The sequence below is a fragment of the Xenopus laevis genome, chromosome 7L (genome assembly GCF_017654675.1).
Source record: "Xenopus laevis strain J_2021 chromosome 7L, Xenopus_laevis_v10.1, whole genome shotgun sequence".
In the NCBI taxonomy this organism is placed as follows: domain Eukaryota; kingdom Metazoa; phylum Chordata; class Amphibia; order Anura; family Pipidae; genus Xenopus; species Xenopus laevis.
The window spans coordinates 15,495,034-15,519,114 of NC_054383.1; the positions used below are offsets into that span (position 1 = coordinate 15,495,034).

General features: G+C 40.5%; 1 protein-coding gene across 4 annotated transcripts in view; it reads right to left on the reverse strand.

The window, feature by feature from the left end:
• The window catches only part of inpp5a.1.L (inositol polyphosphate-5-phosphatase A L homeolog), a 315,415-nt gene that overhangs the window by 202,746 nt on the left and 88,588 nt on the right, over window positions 1-24,081 (reverse strand). For all 4 annotated transcript variants that reach the window (XM_041570266.1, XM_041570268.1, XM_018225155.2 and 1 more), the window contains exon 2: window positions 13,354-13,395. In XM_041570266.1, coding sequence (XP_041426200.1) covers window positions 13,354-13,395 — 42 coding nt within the window. The remainder of the gene's footprint in view (window positions 1-13,353; window positions 13,396-24,081) is intronic.

A 24,081-nucleotide genomic window follows, 5' to 3' on the forward strand; every position in this document is an offset into this window, starting at 1 on the left:
CAAGGGCCCACCAGAGAACCAGACATCAAGGGCCCACCAGAGAACCAGACATCAAGGGCCCACCAGAGAACCAGACATCAAGGGCCCACCAGAGAACCAGACATCTAGGGCCCACCAAGTACCAGACATCAAGGGCCCACCAGAGAACCAGACATTAAGGGCCCACCAGAGAACCAGACATTAAGGGCCCACCAGAGAACCAGACATCAAGGGCCCACCAGAGAACCAGACATCAAGGACCCACCAGAGAACCAGACATCAAGGGCCCACCAGAGAACCAGACATCAAGGGCCCACCAGAGAACCAGACATCAAGGGCCCACCAGAGAACCAGACATCAAGGGCCCACCAGAGAACCAGACATCAAGGGCCCACCAGAGAACCAGACATCAAGGGCCCACCAGAGAACCAGACATCAAGGGCCCACCAGAGAACCAGACATCAAGGGCCCACCAGAGAACCAGACATCAAGGGCCCACCAGAGAACCAGACATCTAGGGCCCACCAGAGAACCAGACATCAAGGGCCCACCAGAGAACCAGACATCAAGGGCCCACCAGAGAACCAGACATCAAGGGCCCACCAGAGAACCAGACATCAAGGGCCCACCAGAGAACCATATATCAAAGGCCTACCAGAGAACCAGACATCAAGGGCCCACCAGAGAACCATATATCAAAGGCCTACCAGAGAACCATAAGGCCTACCAGAGAACCAGACATCAAGGGCCCACCAGAGAACCAGACATCAAGGGCCCACTCTCACAAAAATAAAAAACAGATAGTGTTGACTGTAATAGACCAATGCAGCAAAGAGCAAAGGGCTGAACGAAGATGTCCTTGGTTGATGCCCCTGAGACATTGTCCGGTACTCTGGCAGGCCAGGTCGACCCTGATCTATCTGAAATGTTCCAAACAAACTTCAATTCTGAAGACAAATTCCCTTTAAATACGTTATATCTATAAATGAAGTGAAGTTTACATTCTTTTTACACTCATGAAAGCTATTCTTGTTATTAATAGGTTTGATATTGATCTACAAATGTTTATATTCATGCGAGTTGGAAATGTAACATAATGTAAAACCATTTAATGATTAAAATGAAAAAGCAAATGTTTTAGAAGCCTTAAGGCACGGTGCTCCAAATGACAGGAAAGCCCGCAGGTGATAAGGATTCTGGGTAATGGATACCCTATTATAAATTCTTGGATTATGTCAGAAATAGAATGAACCATGTAGAAAAGCAAAGAAATCATAGAATTAATTACACAATATTTCACAAAATCTTTTGTAGTTTATGATACATAAAGTAAATCATTCATAAAAGACAACTAATTGATGCTTTCTATTCCTAAGGAACATCAGTCGCACACACACAATATATCCTGGTGACGGCTGCCATAAAAGAATTATATCTACGGCATAAACAAGACACTGCCAGTGTTTGTACCCACATACACAATACTGTATTGGCACACGGGGATGCTCTGTGGGAACACAGAAGCCACTTGCTGGTTTTTAATTCAAATGAAAATCCCTTATAAACCCCAGAGTCCTGTGACACATAAAGGAGTCTTTGAAGCCAAACACTTTAGAAATATCTATTGGTATACGGGTCATTCTGAAAGAAAATGTTTTAACTTTCATGAAGTATTCTGTAAAAGTTTTCATACTTTGGATTTAAGATGAATGGAAAAGCAGAAGGTTGATGTATAACAAAGATGTGAAACTGGGGCAGATCAATATTCCCTGTCGCTCACAAACAGGTGTGATTGTCATAAGTCCTGCACAGCAGAAAGTCTGACTGCACAGTTAGTCAAATAATAATAGTCAAAGAGATAATAGTCTCTGGGAAGGGAGTGTGACTGTGGCTGTGGGATAGCAGGTATAGTAGGGAGAGATGGTGTCTATAGTAACAGTGGGATAATAGTCTCTGGGATGGGAGTGTGACTGTGGGATAGCAGGTATAGTAGGGAGAGATGGTGCCTATAGTAACAGTGGATAATAGTCTCTGGGAAGGGAGTGTGACTGTGGGATAGCAGGTATAGTAGGGAGAGATGGTGCCTATAATAACAGTGGGATAATAGTCTCTGGGAAGGGAGTGTGACTGTGGGATAGCAGGTATAGTAGGGAGAGATGGTGCCTATAGTAACAGTGGATAATAGTCTCTGGGAAGGGAGTGTGACTGTGGGATAGCAGGTATAGTAGGGAGAGATGGCGCCTATAGTAACAGTGGATAATAGTCTCTGGGAAGGGAGTGTGACTGTGGGATAGCAGGTATAGTAGGGAGAGATGGTGCCTATAATAACAGTGGGATAATAGTCTCTGGGAAGGGAGTGTGACTGTGGGATAGCAGGTATAGTAGGGAGAGATGGTGTCTATAGTAACAGTGGGATAATAGTCTCTGGGAAGGGAGTGTGACTGTGGGATAGCAGGTATAGTAGGGAGAGATGGTGCCTATAATAACAGTGGGATAATAGTCTCTGGGAAGGGAGTGTGACTGTGGGATAGCAGGTATAGTAGGGAGAGATGGTGCCTATAGTAACAGTGGATAATAGTCTCTGGGAAGGGAGTGTGACTGTGGGATAGCAGGTATAGTAGGGAGAGATGGCGCCTATAGTAACAGTGGATAATAGTCTCTGGGAAGGGAGTGTGACTGTGGGATAGCAGGTATAGTAGGGAGAGATGGTGCCTATAGTAACAGTGGGATAATAGTCTCTGGGAAGGGAGTGTGACTGTGGGATAGCAGGTATAGTAGGGAGAGATGGTGTCTATAGTAACAGTGGGATAATAGTCTCTGGGAAGGGAGTGTGACTGTGGGATAGCAGGTATAGTAGGGAGAGATGGTGCCTATAGTAACAGTGGGATAATAGTCTCTGGGAAGGGAGTGTGACTGTGGGATAGCAGGTATAGTAGGGAGAGATGGTGCCTATAGTAACAGTGGATAATAGTCTCTGGGAAGGGAGTGTGACTGTGGGATAGCAGGTATAGTAGGGAGAGATGGTGTCTATAGTAACAGTGGGATAATAGTCTCTGGGAAGGGAGTGTGGCTGTGGGATAGCAGGTATAGTAGGGAGAGATGGTGCCTATAGTAACAGTGGATAATAGTCTCTGGGAAGGGAGTGTGACTGTGGGATAGCAGGTATAGTAGGGAGAGATGGTGTCTATAGTAACAGTGGATAATAGTCTCTGGGAAGGGAGTGTGACTGTGGGATAGCAGGTATAGTAGGGAGAGATGGTACCTATAGTAACAGTGGGATAATAGTCTCTGGGACTGTGGAACAGTTTTTATAGTAGGGCAAAATGGTGCAGGTCTCAAAGGGTGCATCTCACAAAAAAAAAGGTTTCCCCACCAGGTGTGGGCTTATAGAATCTGAACTTCAGTAGGGGAAAACTGTTTTTTTTTTCACTAAAAAAGCCCTTCGCCAGCTCACTTGGAGCTCCCAGTGTAGGTGCCATATTGGGGTTCACGCATGTGCATAACAAGTGAGTGTGTGATGTAAGTTTAGGTGGTGCATTTACCACTCTGATGGCGCTAGGAAGGTGCAATTTGTTGAGAAAAAAAATATATATTGTTTCTCCCACCGCAGATGTGGGAAACAAATTGTCACTGATAGGTGCCCTTTAAGCAGCTGCTGAAGTACAATCTAAAGGACAAGCAAACCATTAATCATCATCACGTTCCCTCCGGTAATTATAATGACATCAGCACACAAACTTCCTTTTATTCACATATATTTACATTTTTTATTTATTGTTTTCCAAGATAATTAAATAAATACAAGTGATACACAGAGAAAAAAAAAGCTACAAAATGCTTCTCATTAAAATTTCATGTTGAAGGGCTGAACGACCAAAGGAAAAACAATGAATTTAGTATTACGAAGCTATTATGATTTCTTGACACGTTTTTTCATCTGATTCTCTAAACATCACTCCTGAGAACAAATACGGACATCAAAGTCTAGTTCGTTTTATTTTTGGTGTTTTAATTACATCAGAAACCAGAAATTGCAGCACAGATTTCCTGACAAACATGTGGATAAAGTTTAAAAAAAATAAAAAATAAAAGTTCTGCTCAAGTGTCAGAAATCAAGAACTTTTACGGCCACAAAAAAAGATACTTTAATTGCTGAACCATGTCTAGGTATGCCAGGTCAGACATAATGGTATAATGGTACAATGTTTCTTAATATCCTAAAAGGGATCTCCACCCAAAAAACATTCGAATAAACTTTCCAATTTACAATATATTAAAAATGTTAAAAAAAAGAAAAATTACAATTATTTTTAATAGTAACCAGTTTCTGTCTCTTCAGATTCCCTCTAGCTCGCCCGACACCACTGCAAAAATGTATAAGCATTCGGCTCTCCTCCAGTCAAAACTACAATTCCCACAATGCCCTGCACCTTCTGTGATTAAAAAAAAAAGGAGAACTGAAGTATGCAAGGCATTGTGGGAACTGGCAGGAGAGGAGCTGATTTTCCATTAGAAATAAAACCTGAAAATCCAAATTACAGAAAGGTCCATAATCCTGAAAACCCCAGGTCCCAAGCATTCTGGATAACAGGTCCCATACCTGTACTTAAAAAGCAAAAAATAATAACTGGCAAGCGATATCGAGTATAACAAGAAACAGTATTCTTGTACTTGTTATCAGTTCCCACCTACATATGAAACAGGAGATGGCACTCTAAGCATTATCTGCAATCCCCCAGCCTGAATATAGTACAGTAAATATAATAAGCCTTATATGAAATCATCCAGTCAGTATAAATGATATCGATGGGATCCATTATCTAGAAACCAGTAACCCAGAAAGTTCAGTATTACAGGAAGGCCATCTCTCACTGTAATAATAAAACAGCAGCTTGTACTTGATCCCAACTAAGATATAATTAATCCTTATTGGAAGCAAAACCAGCCTATCGGGTTTATTTAATGTTTACATGATTTTCTAGTAGACTTAAGGTATGAAAATCCAAATTAAGGAAAGATCCATTATCTGGAAAACCCCAGGTCCCGAGCATTCTGGATAACATGTCCCATACCTGTTCTAAACTCTCCATAACTACTTAGTGAATAGGGCTAAACATTATACATTTCTGACAAAACGAAATCATAAAGCATCCGGCTGCCCTTTGGCACATACACCATGCTGTAAGCCACACCTCCGTGGGATACACAAGAAAACGTTAAATCCCTATATTTCCTTATTACACGGTAGAGGTCCCAACCCTAAAAATAAATGCAATAATGGAGCCCATTGGCACCTGGCCCAGGCAACTCCATTTACATACAAGGAGTCATCAGCAGATATGTGTAAGAAAGTGGGAAGGGGTTGTTGGAGATATCTGGAATACTCTGGGTGCAGTTATTAGATGAAATGGGGCTCCTGCCAGCTGTGTGTCTGTCTATGGTGTTGATGATATTTCCTTATGCTTCTTTTGCCAATTCTTTTGGAATCCATTAAACGGAAACCCGTTAAGCAGAAAGCTCTAAATTACTGGAAGCAGTGTCGGACTGGGGGGCCCGGGGCCCACCGGGACTGCTGCCCCCACACCCCTTGCTGCGTCGCACCGTGACGTGCGCTCCCTTCCTTGCGTTCCACGCCGGCGCGGCGCTCCGGATTTTTTTTTTTTCTTTAATACCACGATTGGGGGTCTGGCCCGGCAGGGGCCCATGACGGGTCGGGCCCACCAGGTTTTTTCCCGGTTTCCAGCCGGGCCAGTCTGACTCTGACTGGAAGGCTGTATCCCATAAACTCTATTTTCATCAAATAATCAAACATGTTACAACACATTTCCTTTTTCTTTGTAATAATAAAACAGTAACTTGTACTTGATCCCAACTAAGCTATAGTTAATCCTTATTGGAAGCAAAACCAACCTATTGGGTTTATTTAATTTTTAAATTATTTTTTATTAGATTCAAGGTATGGGGATCTAAATTGCGGAAAGATCCCTTATCTAGAAAACCCGAGCATTCGGTATAATAGGTCCCGTACCTCAGGTCTCTCCATAGTTTTCCTATGGAGAGACCTGAAAGAATAGTGCTTGTTGCTGGATTATATATCATAAAGTAAAACAGGTATGGGACCTATTATCTAGAATGCTCAGGGTTTTTTTGGATAAGGGATCCTACCGCAATTGGGATCTTCATACCTTAAGTCTACTAGAAAATCATATAAACATTAAATAAACCCAATAGACTGGTTTTGCTTCCAATTTATCATTAGTTGGGATCAAGTACAAGGCACAGTTTTATTACTACTAGTGATGGGCGAATTTGTCCCGTTTCGCCACAAATTTTCGTGGTGGCGCGAAATGCACAAATTCAACGTGAATTCGCGCCTGGTGAATAAATTTGCACATCACTAATTATTACAGAGAAAAAGGGAAACGTGTTTTAACATGTTCAATTATTTTATTAACATAGAGCCTATGGGAGACAGACTTCCTGTAATTAAGAGCTTTCTGCATAACGGGTTTCCATATAATGGATCCCATACCTATATATGGGATTGGCAAACAAAGCATAAGGAAATATCGTCTACACCATAGACAGACACACAGCTGCTGCACAAATGGTGACAGATTTAAAGGCCAAGTTATATGGAAAAAGCCCAAACAGCAATGGAAACTGATCTACTGGTTATAACAATTCATTAGCTCTTGTTTTTAATCACCAGCTATGAATTGCGTTTAAGTTCGGCATACTAGATTTTCTTTCATTTTTAAAAGAATCATAAAATGGCAAATCTGCCCCTTTTCTTTTAAAGGGGTGGTTCACCTTTAAGTTAACTTTTGGTATGTTATAGAATGGCCAGTTCTAAGCAACTTTTCAATTTGTCTTCATTAATTGTTTTTATCGTTATTTAATTATTTACCTTCTTCTTCTGACTTTTTCCAGCTTTCAAATGGGGGGGGTCACTGACCCCATCTAAAAACATGCTCTGTAAGGCTATAAGTGTATTGTTATTGCTACTTTTTATTACTCATCTTTATATTCAGGCCCCTCCTAGTCCAGTCTCTTATTCATATAGATGCATGGTTGCTAGGGTAATTTGAACCTTAGCAACCAGATTGCAAACTGGAGAGCCACTGAATTAAAAATGAAATAAGTCAAAACCACACATAATAAAAAATTTAAACCAATTGCAAATTGTCTCAGAATATCACTCTACATCATGGCAAAAGTTAATTTAAAGGTGAACGACCTCTTAAAGAGTTCAATACCATATTTTGTAGGCAATTTAGCAGTGGGGAATAACAAGCGTAGCAGGCAGTTTGCCCAGTGACAATATAAAGCAGCCAGTGTAATAATCAGCCAGTCTTTCTTTAAGATACAGCAAATTAATCAGACAGGAAACCTCATTTTCTGATTAAAAGGGGCGGTGATTAAAGTGCTGTGTTACAAGCAGCATTAATACTGGTTATATAGTGAATAAAGTACCCCCTTTTGTAAAATATAGGGATATTATAAGTTACCGAGGAGTTTCATGACCATATAAAAACACGAGGCCGAAGGCCGAGTGTTTTTATACAGGTCATGGAACTCCGAGGTAACTTCTAATATCCTCATATTTTACAACTGGGGGTACTTTATTTATTATAATACACAAATTTCAATGAGTCGTGTGAGAGAAATGACATCAGAACTCACAGTTTATAACTGATGACATCAGAACTCACCGTTTTTAAGGATATAATTTACAGGATATTCATGGCTTTTGTGTATTATAAACGGTTACACGTCTCATGCTAAGTCACAAATTTAAAAAGGGAAGTAAAACAAACTTGTGTAATTGGATAGCTGTGCAAATTTCCAACATGACAATTACACTGATGTCTGTTAACTAGGGTCAACGAGCAGAAAAGGGTCCGACAGGAGAGTAAAAAAAAAATTCTAACTTTACAATTAGCCTACTTTTAGGTTGCTAGGATTATTCATTCCAGCAACCAGACAGAATTTTAAAACGAAGTTCCAGAGGCTTTACTGTGCTCTGCATGAACAACACCCTACCTTCACCCTTTGTTGTGACTGTTATGCATTCCAACAGTGGTGGCTCTCGATGAAGGCAGTCATATCATCTAGTATGTCAAATGCCTAGCACAGTTTTTATGGCTTGTGACCATAAAAGTGGCACAGTACACTTATTCAATAAGATAAACAATATTCAGAATTTTACTTGCCCTTTAATTTCTTTACAATTTGGCATCAAGACCTTTTAAATATATAATCTGGGTCTATTAAAGCATAGGCTAGACTGTATATTAAATGCTAAATAAAGAGTATCACCTTACAGCTGCAAAACATAATAAAGAACAATAAACCACTGTGTGTAACAAAATGGGGAACCCTGTGCCTACGCTTGGATATTGTTGTCAAAGCAAAGGGCATTTACAGTAAATACCACTGTTACCCTTTGTATGATCTTGTTTTTTGGGATTTCTGTTTAGTCGCTCTGGAGCTGCACAAATGGCTAATTAATAGCTCCTTACCTGTTATTTGCAAGAGCAACTGTACCAGGAGTATTTGTCTCATTACACATTACATTGCTTTCTGTTGGCAAAGCAAATCAGAAATACAGCCTGAAATCTTTGCTCCAAGGAAAACCCCTGCATCACATTGGTTTGGCCATTATCTATTTGGTATTTTCATTATTTCCACTTTAGCAGCAAGGTCTGAATAAATAAGCACAAGAGGCACTGGAATTCAACATTGACAGACAAAGCAAAAGTCTTTAAGAGGGTTCAGACACAGGCGACTACCCTACGGGTATGTGACTGTGGGATAGCAGGTATAGTAGGGAGAGATGGTGCCTATAGTAACAGTGGATAATAGTCTCTGGGAAGGGAGTGTGACTGTGGGATAGCAGGTATAGTAGGGAGAGATGGTGTCTATAGTAACAGTGGATAATAGTCTCTGGGAAGGGACAGTGACTGTGGGATAGCAGGTATAGTAGGGAGAGATGGTGCCTATAGTAACAGTGGGATAATAGTCTCTGGGAAGGGAGTGTGACTGTGGGATAGCAGGTATAGTAGGGAGAGATGGTGTCTATAGTAACAGTGGGATAATAGTCTCTGGGAAGGGAGTGTGACTATGGGATAGCAGGTATAGTAGGGAGAGATGGTGCCTATAGTAACAGTGGGATAATAGTCTCTGGGAAGGGAGTGTGACTGTGGGATAGCAGGTATAGTAGGGAGAGATGGTGTCTATAGTAACAGTGGGATAATAGTCTCTGGGAAGGGAGTGTGACTGTGGGATAGCAGGTATAGTAGGGAGAGATGGTGCCTATAGTAACAGTGGATAATAGTCTCTGGGAAGGGACAGTGACTGTGGGATAGCAGGTATAGTAGGGAGAGATGGTGTCTATAGTAACAGTGGGATAATAGTCTCTGGGAAGGGAGTGTGACTGTGGGATAGCAGGTATAGTAGGGAGAGATGGTGCCTATAGTAACAGTGGATAATAGTCTCTGGGAAGGGAGTGTGACTGTGGGATAGCAGGTATAGTAGGGAGAGATGGTGACTATAGTAACAGTGGGATAATAGTCTAAAGGACTTTTAGGGGTGCTGGGAATTGAAGTACAGGTGCAATGGAAATGCTATAAATTGATCAGTCTTCCTTTATATAAATAAGTGACCTTTAAAAAAGGTATGTTTGCTGTGGTTGGCAACTGCCAAGGAGAACTAAACATGAATAGACCTAAAATTACATATTTTATAAACTGAACTTATTGCACCAGCCTAAAGTTTCAGCTTGTCAATAGCAGCAATGATCCAGGACTTCAAACTTGTCACAGGGGGTCACCATCTTGGAAAGTGTCTGTGACACTCACATGCTCAGTGGGCTCTGAGCAGCTGTTGAGAAGCTGAGCTTAGGGCTCGTCACTAATTATCCAGCAAAAAATTAGGTTGGTCTGTAATATAAGCTGATGCTACAGGGCTGATTATTACATTCTGATGCTAATTGCACTGGTTTCTGTGCTGCCATGTAGTAATTATCTGTATTAATTACTAATCAGCCTTATATTGTGACATTTCTATTCTATGTGTACTGTATATTGTGAGTGGGTCCCTAAGCTCAGTAAGTGACAGCAGCACAGAGCATGTGCAGTGAATCAGCAGAAAAGAAGATGGGGAGCTAATGGGGCATCTTTGAAGAGACCAAACTTTAATGCTAAAGGGCTGTGGTTGCCTTGGGCTGGTACAGAAGCCCAAAATATAATCTACAACATTTCTAACTACTTCTTTAGTTTAACTTTTCTTGTCCTTTAAAAACAGTCTTGTCCAGATATCTGAGAAGGGGCAATAACATTGGCAGCTCTTCAGGGTGTCCCTATGTAGAGATTTTAACTCAACCTTTTTAGTTTCTAGAAGTCATGCAAGCAACTGTGACAACAGAACCAGTTTTAAAAAAAACTGAACTCTTCAGTCAACATGGAAAAATGCGGTTTGTGGTTAATTTGTGGTTCGCTCTATATCAGCTGCGAAAAAACACAACTTGCTAAATAATTTTCCAGTACTTTTTTGGCATTATCGGGTTCATCGCCGTTATTGGTTGCACGAAATGACAAAGGCACAGACATATTTGCAGGGACAACGAAAGCTTTGACGAGAATAATGAAACAAGAGCAATGGTAATGAGCAAATGTTTTGCCGAGGGCTTGGTTCAGGGGCTGTTCAGTTTATGAAAGGACAAACAAGAGAAAAAGAGAAGTATTTGATTAAAAGTAGTTGCACATTATTAACACTAACAGAGGTAAATTTTAAACTGCATTGATGCAACTACTTGTAGTAACTTTTTATCAAGCAGAAAATGGGTTCCTCTGTCATAGAAAAAGACTTTATATTTTCTGACACCCTAAAGCTTAGTTTTGGCTGGAACACTCTGAGCATGTGCAGTGCCACTGACACCCAAAAGATGGCCTAACAAGATCCAACATGGAGAGCCCCTGAGGACAACTTTGAAGGTCTGGATTATTACTGTGAAAGGACTGCTGAACCTCTGGGCTGGTACAGTAAGTTCAATGTATAAAGTACAGCATTTACTTATATTTTAATTTTTAGGCATTAGTCCTCCTTTAAATGTTGATTAAAGTCGCCAACAAGTATCAGTATTGTTAAGCAGCTTGGTCAATATGATCTAGACTTACTAATAGACTGTAGTTGCATGTATGGACAGATAGGAATCCTAAATGTGACAGGAGCCACAAGTTCCTCCTTATGTGAGAGGGTGAGGAAGTGCAAGTTGCTCACCGCTGATCTAAAAATGACAACATGTTCTTGTGATATGTTCTTGTGATATGAAAGAGGGGGGGGAAATGTTCCTTACGCTAGCGGAAAATATTTGGTATGGATGATGATGATGGGTTTGGCATGAGACTCAACTCTCATAACTTTGAGAAGCTTGTCTCAGACGCCATTGGGGCACAGTTGGAAAGAAACAAAGTTCTTGGTTTTTAACTGGAACTCTTTCCCTTCCTCCTGCGTGGGCTTGAATAAAAAAAAACAGGTAATGGGGAGGGGGCCTGAGGTGCCCATGCTTGAGACTTACCCACAGTGGGACCAAAAATGTCATCATTTCCAGCTCCTTACAAGAGACATCTCTTAAAAGAAGCTGAAAAGGAAGCCATACTTGGTTTCCAAAGGTACCAAGGAACATGAGTTGTGTCTGTTACATTTCTGTACAGTGACTATAGAGGGCAAATAATATGTTGGGGAGATGAAGATCAAACAAGGTGCCCTTGGAGTATGAAGGAGTGCGATGAGAGGTGCCTGAAGGACTGATGGACATGTAGTTAGATGAGTAAGCATGCAATGACACCATGCTGTCACCATCTTGTAACTTTGTTAAATATCTTTGCAAGACCAAGACTGTGCACATGCTCAGTGTGGTCTGGGCTGCTTAGGGATCGTCATAAATTATCAAAACAGCACAAGTCAAATAATATCTGCCAGAAGCCGATACAACAAGACTGATTAATAACCAGAATATACAGACTGCACTGGGTCCTGTTTTGCCATGTAATCTAATGTGGATTTTATAGTTTTTGTATTGTTTAATACAAACTTTCTCCAACTCTACAGAACCAGTGGCTGCAGCAAAATAATCCTCCAAGTAGAATCCTAGTTTATCTGTTTAAATTTGGCTCTATGATCTTTGTCCCTGCAGCTGGAGTTGGAAACAGTAAAGGAGATGTAAAGGCAAAAATAAAATCCAATACAAATCTCTACACAGTCACCGACTGCTTTACAGGGAAACAAACAAAGCTGCTTGAGTTCTGCATGACTGGGAAGTAAGGCGGGGCTCCCCCTGCTGTTCATAAGTATGATTGCTTCCCTGCAGTTAGGGACTGTATGACAATTCCTATCCACAGCAGTAAATGAAGGGAGAATTTTACTGCATACAGTCAGGGGCGATCCTGCCCAATTTGCCGCCTGAGACGGCCTTTGTTTTTGCTGCCTCCCGACGGCACTCACCTTCAGTGCCGGACGGGGGGGGGGCACTGCACTAGCAGAGCCGAATTTACGGGTTGAAAACCGGAAATTTGGCTCTTAGTTACCAGGAGTGGCATTTTTGCTGCCCCTGGCAACCGGGGGCGGGCTCTGCCGCCTGAGGCGAGTGCCTCAACTCAACGGCGGAGTGTCCCTGCATAAGTCAGGTTTCTGATAAAAAGGGTACACATTTTTTTAAAGTATAATGGAGATAGCTTTCTTTTTCATTAAAGAAAGTAAAAATAGGATTTTTTTTTTCCCTTTACATGCCCTTTATTTCTAAAATAAAAGCAGGTAATGTAGAAAATGAACAGCACCATCGATTTGGATGTGGTTTAAAAAGCCTTTATTTGTGCTCTTGTGGGCATCCCCCGCGGGGGATGCCCACAAGAGCACAAATAAAGGCTTTTTAAACCACATCCAAATCGATGGTGCTGTTCATTTTCTACATTACATGGTCTGGCAATGGAAAGTGGTCGTTGCAGAACGTGCACCATCAAGGCAAGATACTAAGAATCGGTGTGCTGACTTAATTTGTTCTCTAAAATAAAAGCAGGGAAATTTCTAATGGTCAGACATTAATACTTTATATCTAACAATCCGGGGACAAAGGGCACATGGATTTTCCTCCCTTCTGTAAATGATTTTGCAGTTGCACTTGCACAAACAAGCAGATGTTGGAAGCAAAATGCAGAAATGGAGCTACAGATGATGGGCATCATTAAGGGTGGATTGTAGGACTGTAGTGAAGCAATGTCAAGCTTAATATTGCTAAAATCCCAGGAAACAAAGCACAAAAACAAAGCTCTAGTGACCCTTTTATTAGGCTGTTAGATCCATCAAAGCGTTTACCTGATAAAATTCTCGAAGCCAGTTCTTCTGCAAATTTTCCGTCTGAAAAACAAAAGTTATAAGAACATGAGTATGACCAATGGGAAAAATGATATTGAAACAGATAACGTAAACTGATGAAAGTCCCTTATGTCGGCCATGGGTACCTGAATCAACATGGAGTCCTGAATCGAGCACAGCAAATGGTCCATTTGTAATTACTATCCATAAGCAAGACCATAGTAATGTACCAGGGTTTTATTATTTATATAAAGAAAACTGAACAACCAATAGTTCTTCAACTCCCTTATGTCACCGACACCCAAGTTGAAGGGTCTTCTTAGGGTCATCATTATGCAAACTAATTAAACATAGGAGCATATTTATCAGGGTAAAACAGAGTTGACTATAGTTTACCAGAGGGGAATGGTAGGTCTGGAGTAATGTAAGTGCCACAACTGTACTACAACACAATGCTGCACTCTGGCCCACTGAGAGACATTATGGTGACCAAAAACGATATATGTGTATATATATATATATATATATATATATATATATATATATATATATATATATATATATATATATATATATATATATATAATTTTGGTTTTGTATCTATATTAAACAGCCATGGAAAAAAGCCAAGTAGTTTCCTGAAAGCGGAACGGAAGACGGTCTGGCAGCATTTGCTTTGGACATTGAGCTGAAGTTATAAGCAGAGAAAGAATAAGGAGGAGTTGGAATCTTGCCCTTCAGTTCGAGGAGAAATCCACTGCCTTTCTTGGCACGAGCGCCTCTGTGTTTCTTTCGCATGCTGACAGAATAAATGGGAATTGAAAAGCAGCTCTCCAGAGTCCAGGACATAATTATGGAACAATGAATGAGCCTGATTATTGCACAAGGCAGATCCTGTGCACTGGCCAGTTTGGCCTTCAAATGCACAAGAATGATATGCTGTGTAAATAATATATAGAAATATTATCTAAAATGTAAATAAACAAGTCGGTGAGAATGTAAATGTGAATAGGATTAAATTATTCCAACTGTTCTTTCTTGCTTTTTTCTACCAGTCTTTCCTTCTGCTCCATTGCAGTTCACTTCCAGGTCTTCTGCTCTATTAGCTTGATCTTCCTCTCCCTTCTGCTCCATTACTTCCTTCTCTCACGCCCCTTCTGATCTATGATTTCTTATCCTTTCTCACCCCCTCTTTTTCCATCACTCCACCTCCTATTTTTAACCCGTCCATCATGCTCCACTGACCACCATCACCCACATCCCACCTCTTCCATTGCCAGATTTTCTTCCTTGCCTTTTGATTTACTGCCCCCACCATCTCCACTGATCAACCCCCTTCCAATACCTTCCCTGTTTATGATTTTATATATGCCCTTTGTTGGCCACTGCATTATTAAATAAATTATATAAAACTTTCAAAAGTTTTCTACCTTCAGCTCCACCAGATGCTTTAAATAGTCTCTTCTCTTATGTTTCCATTTCCTTCCATACTTGTACTTACTATACTTGTTAAATGCTGTACTTTGCCTTTAAAACATTCTTACAAGATGACAGGCTAGCCGCCTGAACTTTTGGTATTATATAAATAGCAAAATTATGAGACATAAAATAAAAATAAGCAACAGAAAAATAAAATTAAAGGCTCAAAATCAAAGGTGGTTTTTTTTTTGAGGGGGGGGGCTGCATTAAGTGTCCCTTCCTGACAACCAATGAGCATTTTAAGCTGAATGTTGTGAAAGATCAGAATAGGATGGCTAGTCATTAAAAAAAAAAAATAAACAATATACTACTACTACTACTACTACTACTACTACTACTACTACTACTACTACTACTACTACTACTACTACTACTACTACTACTACTACTACTACTACTACTACTACTACTACTACTACTACTACTACTACTACTACTACTACTACTACTACTAATGATAATAATAATAATAATAATAATAATAATAATAATAATAATAATAATACAATAATAATAATAAAGCCCAACTGAAAAGTTACCTAGATGAGTTCAATTTATAACATACTAAAATTCCAATTTAATATACACCTTGTTTAGAGGTCTGCAAACAGTTAAGTGTACATTATATGACATTTGCCCTCAAAAAAAGCATAGTTTTAGTCCTGGCAGTCACGTGTATCCAGATGGGCTAAACCAAATACCGCAAGCCCAAAAATCAATGAACTATTTATGAATATTCTCCGAAGCACAGAAAAAAAAATCATTAGTACTCATTTGATATTTCACATTGCACTAAAGCTTTCAACTGCTTCACCTGTTCCCTCAAAGTAGCACTTAAATTAGGGACGGTGTTTAAATGGAGGCATTAGCGGAAGTCATGAAAAAAAGACTCACTTTGCTAATAAAAATCAAACCTTATTGAAGAAATGTTGTGGTTTCAGTCCAGCTACTATTGCAGATAAATATATAGTTTGGTCTATACACTTTGCCCTTTTCAGTAAACACGAGTAAGTTATACATCAAGGGTATCATTGCATTCTGATCTTAATAACAATAAAATTCTTTGCAATTGGTCAGTTGCAGACATTTTCCATTAAAAGTCAAAACCAATAATGAAACCCGTTTTCTGCTGGCACCACTTGCGGGGGCTCAGAAGCTTTGATGGGGGGGGGGGGTGCAACTGGACAGACAGACTAAACAAAGAAGAGAAAGCATATTTGCTCCTTTTAGAAGCCATACTGGAGAGGATTAAAGGAGAAGGAAAGGTTAAAACTAAGTAAGCCTTATCAGAAAGGTCCATCTATATATACCAGTAATCCCCCAAAGTAGTGCTGCTCTGAGTCCCCTGTCAAAAGAAACACTGCATTTCTTTCCTTCTATTGTGTACACATGGGCTTCTGTATCAGACTTCCTGCCTTCAGCTTAAACCTCATTGCCCTGGGCAAGAGCATGCTCAGTTTGCTCCTCTTCCCCGCCCCCTCCCTTCTCTGCTGTAATCTGAGCCAAGAGCAGGGAGAGACTCAGGCAGGAAGTGATGTCACACCATGTTAATACTGCAGCTCCTATTCTAAACAAACAGAGAGTTTCTAGAGCTTTTTACTCAGGTATAGTAAAACATTCTACAGAATAAATATAGCATTCTAGCTTGCACTATTGCAGCTAATCTATTGGCAATAAAATGCCTCTGTAGCTTTCCTTCTCCTTTAAAGATGGAGTATCGGCCTCTAGACCGAGTCAGCAGAACTTCGGACCGCCCCAACTGCCTCCCTGATAGATATCGGTCTGAAAATCAGCCAGATGTCTATCTGAAAAGTAGCCACATATCGGTCGGGTAGGTTTGAAAATCCTGCTGAACAGGGCAAGACTGATGCAGAGAAGGCTGTGGTCAAACCTTGGACGTCTGGAAACCACTGCCATAACCTATAGTTCTGAAAAGCACACGCATAAAGCACAATTGCACTCGTATAACCATGAGAACTTAGCAAGTCATTAACAGGAGGTGTGGCACTTCATGCTTCATTTAAGCATAATTCTCAAATGGTATAAAATTATCTCAACAGTTGTTACCTATACCAACAGGACGTCTTACAATCCTACTGCTCAATCAAAGATCTAACACCCCTTTATGATGAAATTCCTGTTGCAGGGCTGTCCTGACTTTGCAGATTGTGCCTTTCATTTTTCCTTATATATTCTCAAAGTCTTGTTGAGTGGATGACCCTCTTTCAAGGAACAAGCAGATGGGCACAGAGTAATCAGACAAGTGGTCTTAGGCAGCCAAGTTCCTCACGGCACCAGACTAATTGCAGTTGAATGGCAACTGGAGCTCACTGGTTTCTGAGGTTTTTTTCTGTTCTTTATGGTAATATCTAGTTGAGATTACGGTTGCTTCTTTGCCTAGATGCTCCTTGTTCTTTATAGCAGATTATCTAGAATAGGTTCTTGTTAATACTCAAGGGGAGCTCCTTGTCCTCATTGAGGGATCATAAACCTGTTCCTGGGATCTATGTCAGGGTGCAACTCCTTAGGGTAATGTCACACTGTGAAATTCGGGGAGATTTAGTCGCTCCTTTTTTATAACAAACTCTGTACTTAAGGGTAAGGTCACACCAGGGAGATTTAGTCACCCAGCGACTAATCGCCTCTTCTTTGGGGCGACTAATCTCCCCGAACTGCCTTTCCGCCGACAAGAATCGTAATCGGTTTCCTCGTGAGGTGACTTCGGGGCGACTTTGGAAAACAAAGCGCCGCAAGTGCCATGCTGTTGGCATTTTTTCATTCTAGCAGGCGGAAGACAGAGGGAAGCAGTTCAGGGAGATTAGTCGCCCAAAGAAGAGGCGATTAGTCGCTGGGTGACTAAATCTCCCTGGTGTGACCTTACCCTTAAGTACAGAGTTTGTTATAAAAAAGGAGCAACTGGAAAAAACCTTGGAAGCTTGAAAGCTATAAGGAGGATTGCAACAAACATGGTTGATTTTTTTGCTTATATTAAGCTCCAAACTAGTAGTAATTGTAGAATATCCATCCTCATGAACAAAGCACAATAAAGCTTGGAAATAACTTCTACAATGGAATCCTAGAAAACGTCCACATAAACAGTAACATCTGTTTCTTTGAGCCTGTTGCGTGGAGTGATAAACTCATAATTTAAAGACATCAGGATTTGATCCAGACCCTCTAACTTCAATGGGAACCTTTACAGCCTGTCTAGTAGCCTATTCCGTCCCAGCATGGAAGCTTTCACTGCTGCTAAAAAAAGAACGAGCTTGGAGATACGCCAGCCAGTCTGGACAAATGATGCCGCGTTCAGAACTTGCCAAATAGGAACGGACTAAATAGATAGGGCTGTTGTTATTGGTGTTAAAACACCCGTTATTTGTTAAACAACATGAAGCTCTCCAGCTCTTATTTAATGCTGGGGGATATAAGTGAACCGCGGTTAGTGGCTGCATGTTGGGCACAAGCAAATTGCTCCTACACAGGTCATGGTACCCTGGGTAACTTGTAATATCCTTACATTTTACGATTGGGGGTACAACCTTAAATATATTAAAACCGAGTCGATGTGCATTGGGAAACATAGTGGCACGCATGCACAAGAACCCTCTACGGACCGGCAATTTCATGGAATATCAGTGTCACTGTGCATGTGAGTTTGACTTTGTTTCTTTACATAAAAGATGCCCCCACCTCAACCTGCTCCGTTCTCTAGTGGGGTAAGGGTAGAAGGATGAGGGGCTATGCAGGACAAAATCCATGATTGACCAATACACAAATTTTGTGAGATAAATGACACCACTATTACAGGTGTGGGACCTGTTCTCCGGGACATGGGGTTTTCTAAATAAGGGATGTTTCCAAAATTTGGATCTCCATACCTTAAGTCTACTAAAAAAAATAATTTAAACATTAAAAAAAACTTGATAGGTTAATTATATCTTAGTTTATATCTTAGTTTGGATCAAGTACAAGTTACTGTTTTATTATTACAGAGAAAAGGGAAATCATTTTTTAAATATAAATTTAATTAAAATAGACTCTATTGGAGATAGCCCTTCCGGGAACTCAGAGCTTTCTGGATAATGGGTTTGCGGGTAATGGATCCCATATCTGGGAATACCTTCCCACCTGTTGTGAAAGATTAGCATAGATGTCAACAAAAAGTTCCTGGACTCCCTGCATAGCTGGTCATGGAAACCTAGGGTCACCAAGGGTATTTCAGGGGCACATGCCTGAAATTACTGAGAAGTACCATTTATAAAAATATATTTCATTAGTTAATTATGATTTTTATATATTAAAAAATAGGCAGCTCCAGGTTATTCGTTGCTTATGTGTGTACACACACCATGGTCCAGTTGCAGCTAATCTGTTGGGCACAGTGGAGGGGGATCTTCTTCTGTGCACTTCTCCGGTTCAGAAGAACCCACCAAAGTATAGTGTCCAGACCAATCGCCCCTGCTTCAAGTTCCCAGTCCATTAATAACAAACGGGCTGCTCCCAAATACTGGGTATATCCATTTCTCCTTAGATTCCAAGACCACCCTTGCTGACATTCATATTTGGAGCACAATTCTCCATTCAGGTCCAGAGAGCAGTGAATATATTTATTCATACAAAATCACCAGGTGAGCCTTACAGGAGGGCATAAATCTTAATTTCTGAGCATTCAGAAAATAAAAGTACGTTATTTAGCTGCTATAAAACGTAGGGGGTTTAATGCCAGAGGGCAGAAGAACCAAAATAATATTATCATAAGCTTTAAATAAGCTTGGAAAACATTTGTAAGGAAAAGCCACAAACTCGGCTTGTGTAACAGGATTTAAAATAGTTACGAGCTTTGTGTGACATCAGCTGGCAGGTGAAACGGGGCAACAGAGGCTAGTTGTTCCTAGGATAGCCAATTTTGTTTGATACGAGTCCAGGTTGGCCATGGAAAGAAAAAGCAAAAATAGTTGCTGCAGAAACGCTTGACATAAATTGCTCTAAATGTACAAGGGGTTAGTTTAAAGAGGACGTTAAATGAACTAACAAAATTTGGAATAACTTCCCTTTTTCTATTCTGTCCCTATTCAAGGTGATGCAGTGAAAAGTGCTAGCTGGTTGTTAGGGTCGGTGACCCCTGCTAGCAGAGTTTGAATTTTTAATTTCATTATTTTTTTTCTTCTGACAACTGAACAAATGGCTTGCGGTTAGGGTTAGTGAGCCTTAGCAACCCCATTACATTTTCATATCCACAACGGAAGAGGAAACCGGAAAGACCAATTGCAACACCTCTTAGACTGCCATGGTCTAAGATAACACAGGAAGTTAAGCCTCCCATAGCGAACTGAAGAGGTGTTTCATAAAAAGTCCATTAAAAACCCAGAGAAACAACAATTTGATTTTTAGACTAATTGGAAACGGTCTTGGACTACGTCATATGTCAATCGAATTTGGATATGAACTCTGGTTTATGTGGGTCACTTACATACCTCCCAACATTTTGGAAGTAAAAAGAGGGACAAAAAAAATGTTTCCGCACGTAGCGCAGCAATTTTTTTGACCACACCCCTTTCTGTGGCCACACCCCTTAATTATCATGTTTGTTTTACAAAATTTGGCAGGTTATGAAAGTTTGAAAATATTTCTCCCTATCTAAACTGTGTTTTTGTGTCTCAAAATTGTTACAAAGTATCTTATTTGCACCTGTTAGTTGTTCTGGGCTCTCTGCTAAAAGCCAATTAAGTGAGAAACTTTGTTTCTTTCCAGTGCAAATGAGGGACTGCGGGTTGAGCTGTCAAAAGAGGGACTGTCCCTCCGAAAAAGGGGCAGTTGGGAGGTATGCAAATACCTAGACCTGCCCCTAACAGAGAACTTTTAACATGAAATATGTTTGACTCCGCTGTCAGGCACTGTTTGCTTACTTCTCTAATGCCTGGCTGCAATGGTTTTCACACAAATGCTAAATGGAATTTTAATTAGTGTCATCCCTTTCTCTTCGAGTTTATTCCCTGCTGCGGCAGATGATGTTTAGCACCCGGGAGGCCCTAATTAAAGGCTCGCATAAATATAACACTTGCTTTGTATCCAAGGTGAAATCAAGCCTTTATTGGCCAAGGTGTGAAGTGCGTTTCATTAACTGGCACAGGCAAAGCAGGTAGGGTGTCCGTAAATAAACGAGAGAATATTTTGCATTATAATGTACAAAAGCCATGAAAACAATACATCCCTAGAAACAGTGTTTAGCAAGACGTCTGTTATGCTAGTTGTTCATGTCATTGTAACTTGCCTACGTACCCTCTACTATGGATGAGGCTTTATTTATGCCTGTGTAATTCCATGGGCATTATTCAGATAAAAAAAGCAGTTACCTGGAAACCTTGTTATCCAGAAAGTCTCTGAATTATGGGACAGCCGTCTCCCATATACTCCATTTTAACCAAACAACTCAAAAATGTTTTAATTATTTCCTTTTTCTCTATAATAATAAAATAGTACCTTGTACTTGATCCCCACTAAGATATCATGCATCCTTATTAGAGGCAAAACAATCCTATTGGGTTTAATTACCGGTTAAAGGATTTTTAAGTAGATTTAAGGTATGCAGATCCAAATTACAGAAAGATCCCTTATCCAGAAAAGGCCAGGTCCCAATCATTCTGGATAATAGGTCCCATACCTGTAGAAACGTTTCCTCTTTAGCCCATCTATATGCAGTTGGTCAATGCTAAGAATTTTACTTACCCCCAAGTCAACCCATTTCCACCCTCACAGATGCCCTTCTCTTAATATTCCACTCTTGGCCTAAAATACAAACTGCCATGAATCTGAGAAGATCGAATTCTCGTTGGATTATTTGATTTACTTACTCAACTTACATACTAGTGATGAAACCCTACAACCCGCTCCTGAATATTTGATTTGAACTAGGCCATAACAAAAAAACTATAATTGAGAAGACTAGTAACTGTCATAAAAATGCCACTACAGCTGCTTTTATGATCAATGATCCCCAACCAGTGGCTCACAAGCAACATGTTACTCACCAGGGCCTTTTGATGTTGCTCCCAGTGGCCTCAAAGCAGGTGCTTATTTTTAAATTCTTGGCTTGGATGCTAAGTTTCGGTTGCTTAAAAACAAGGTGTACTGCCCAACAGAGCCTCTGGTAGGCTGTCAGTCCACATAGGGGCTACCAAATAGCCAATCACAGCCCATGACACCCACAGGAACTGTTTTTTATGCTTGTGTTGCTCCTTTTTACATTTGAATGTGGTTCACAGGTAAAAAGGTTTGGGACCCCTGTTTTAGAGGGTTGGCCAAAGAAACACTGGAAAAAACATTACTTGGTTGGTATCTACCCCTAGTTCAGAATGGATTCCAAGTACCCCTAGCTAAACATAAAATGACCAAAGGGCTGTTCCTACATAACTCACTTCACTCTACTGAAGTCCAACGATTTTGTGGTAAGATTGACAAACTCAATCTCATCATTTTGTTTTGGGGATCTTATCTATAAAACTTTGCATTCATCCAGGTCATGGTAAACAGTAACTAGTAGAAATATTAGTACTATAATACTAGTAGAAAACTGGAGTTTTCTTGGAAACGTTTCCTAACTCATTCAAGTGGCTTCTACTTCAATACGTTCACAGACATCAATCCTGGGATCCTAGTGCTGGGGAAAATCACCAAGATCTATTCCCCGAGAGGGATCTACTTGCAATATCAGAAAGTGTGAGGGTTTTCCACAGATTGCGGTGACTGTACTTGAAGGTTTTATTGCCTGACTGCTGTGAGACAGATCCACTGTCACTATACAATAAATAAGTTATTTGTTTGAAGCAACCTCTGGACTGCCGTTACTTTCAACCTGGTTCATCTGGGCACCAGAGGGTTCATCGGAGGGTAAGGTGTTTAAAGGGGCGCACACACTGCTGGGAGTTGCCCACAGCACAAGGGTATCTGGGAGGCACTGGCAGCAAAGTCATTCTATAATCTCACATCTCAGGCCCACCCACGGGTGTATTACATATGTATGTTATAAGTCAACCACTTTTGATTTACTATACAGATAGGAAGCAGGCGGTTACAACTAGTTTGAGAAACGAATAAAACTAATTAGCAATTTTTCAGTAAAGAAAACACAAAGACGTTTTTCAGAAAAAGCAAACTAAGGGTACAATATATGTAAAAAGCAAAGACCGTAATAACCTACCAAACGATTTACCATTGAGCTGACATACACTTCTGTTTGTTCATCAGCTATATGGATACAAACATTCCAAAGTCCCTTTTCAAACGGACGAATGTCTTGCCAGGCAAGTGTGCCAATACTCTACTGGTGGGGGGTCTTATTACCCTCTACACATGCTGGTGGGGTCAGTTTAGCTAGACACTAAGGGAAGGAAGGGGTTTGTAGTCTTGTGTATATTTTCTATATAGTTGAAAAAGTGCACCAACTTAAAGGGGAACTCCACAAAAACATAACTTGAGCTTTTTGAAAAGTAAACATAATTTCAAGCAACTTTGCAATATACATCAATTAAAAAATATGCAGACTTTTCATGATTTTTAATGATTTTTAATGGTTTCAACAGTTCCCTAAGCCTAGCCCCCTGCTCTCCTGCTGATCTGTCTGACTACTTTGCTGAGCTGGCTGACTACTGTTACTTTGTATCAACAACCATCTGTCCTCAGCCTGCATCCTCCAAACCCCACAATGCCCTGCACATTTCAATAAGGAACGGAACATCACGGGGCAATGCATTGTGGGTTATGTAGTTCCTGCATGCGGTCTGTAAGCTGTAGAGAAGGTGTTACAATTTGTAACAGTTTTTTAGTCCCCCCCCCCTTCCCTGCCAGGATTTTAAATGATGCAGAAAGAGAAGAACTGTTAAACAGCTGGATGTCAGCATAGAAAATGGCATTAATTCATACTTTTTGAAGAAACGGGTAAAGGTGATGGGCATATTAGGGGTTTCTGTGTTATGTGGGCCTCTTTATCAAATTTGGTTTGGAAGCCAAAGTTCCCCTTTGATAAAATTTAAACCTTCAGGCACATGGAGCACATCATAAGATTTTCTTTGCCCTTCCTTAGTCCATCACTTGATCAGGGAACTGGACACAATGACTCATCCAAGCATAAGTTGCTTTGAAAGAATATCCTCTAAACGTGCTCGGAGGTAGGCCGAGGAATGCTGTCAGAGGCATGCCTTCACTTTGCTTTATTTTATGCATTTATTACACATTGACCTCGAAGAGCTCGTT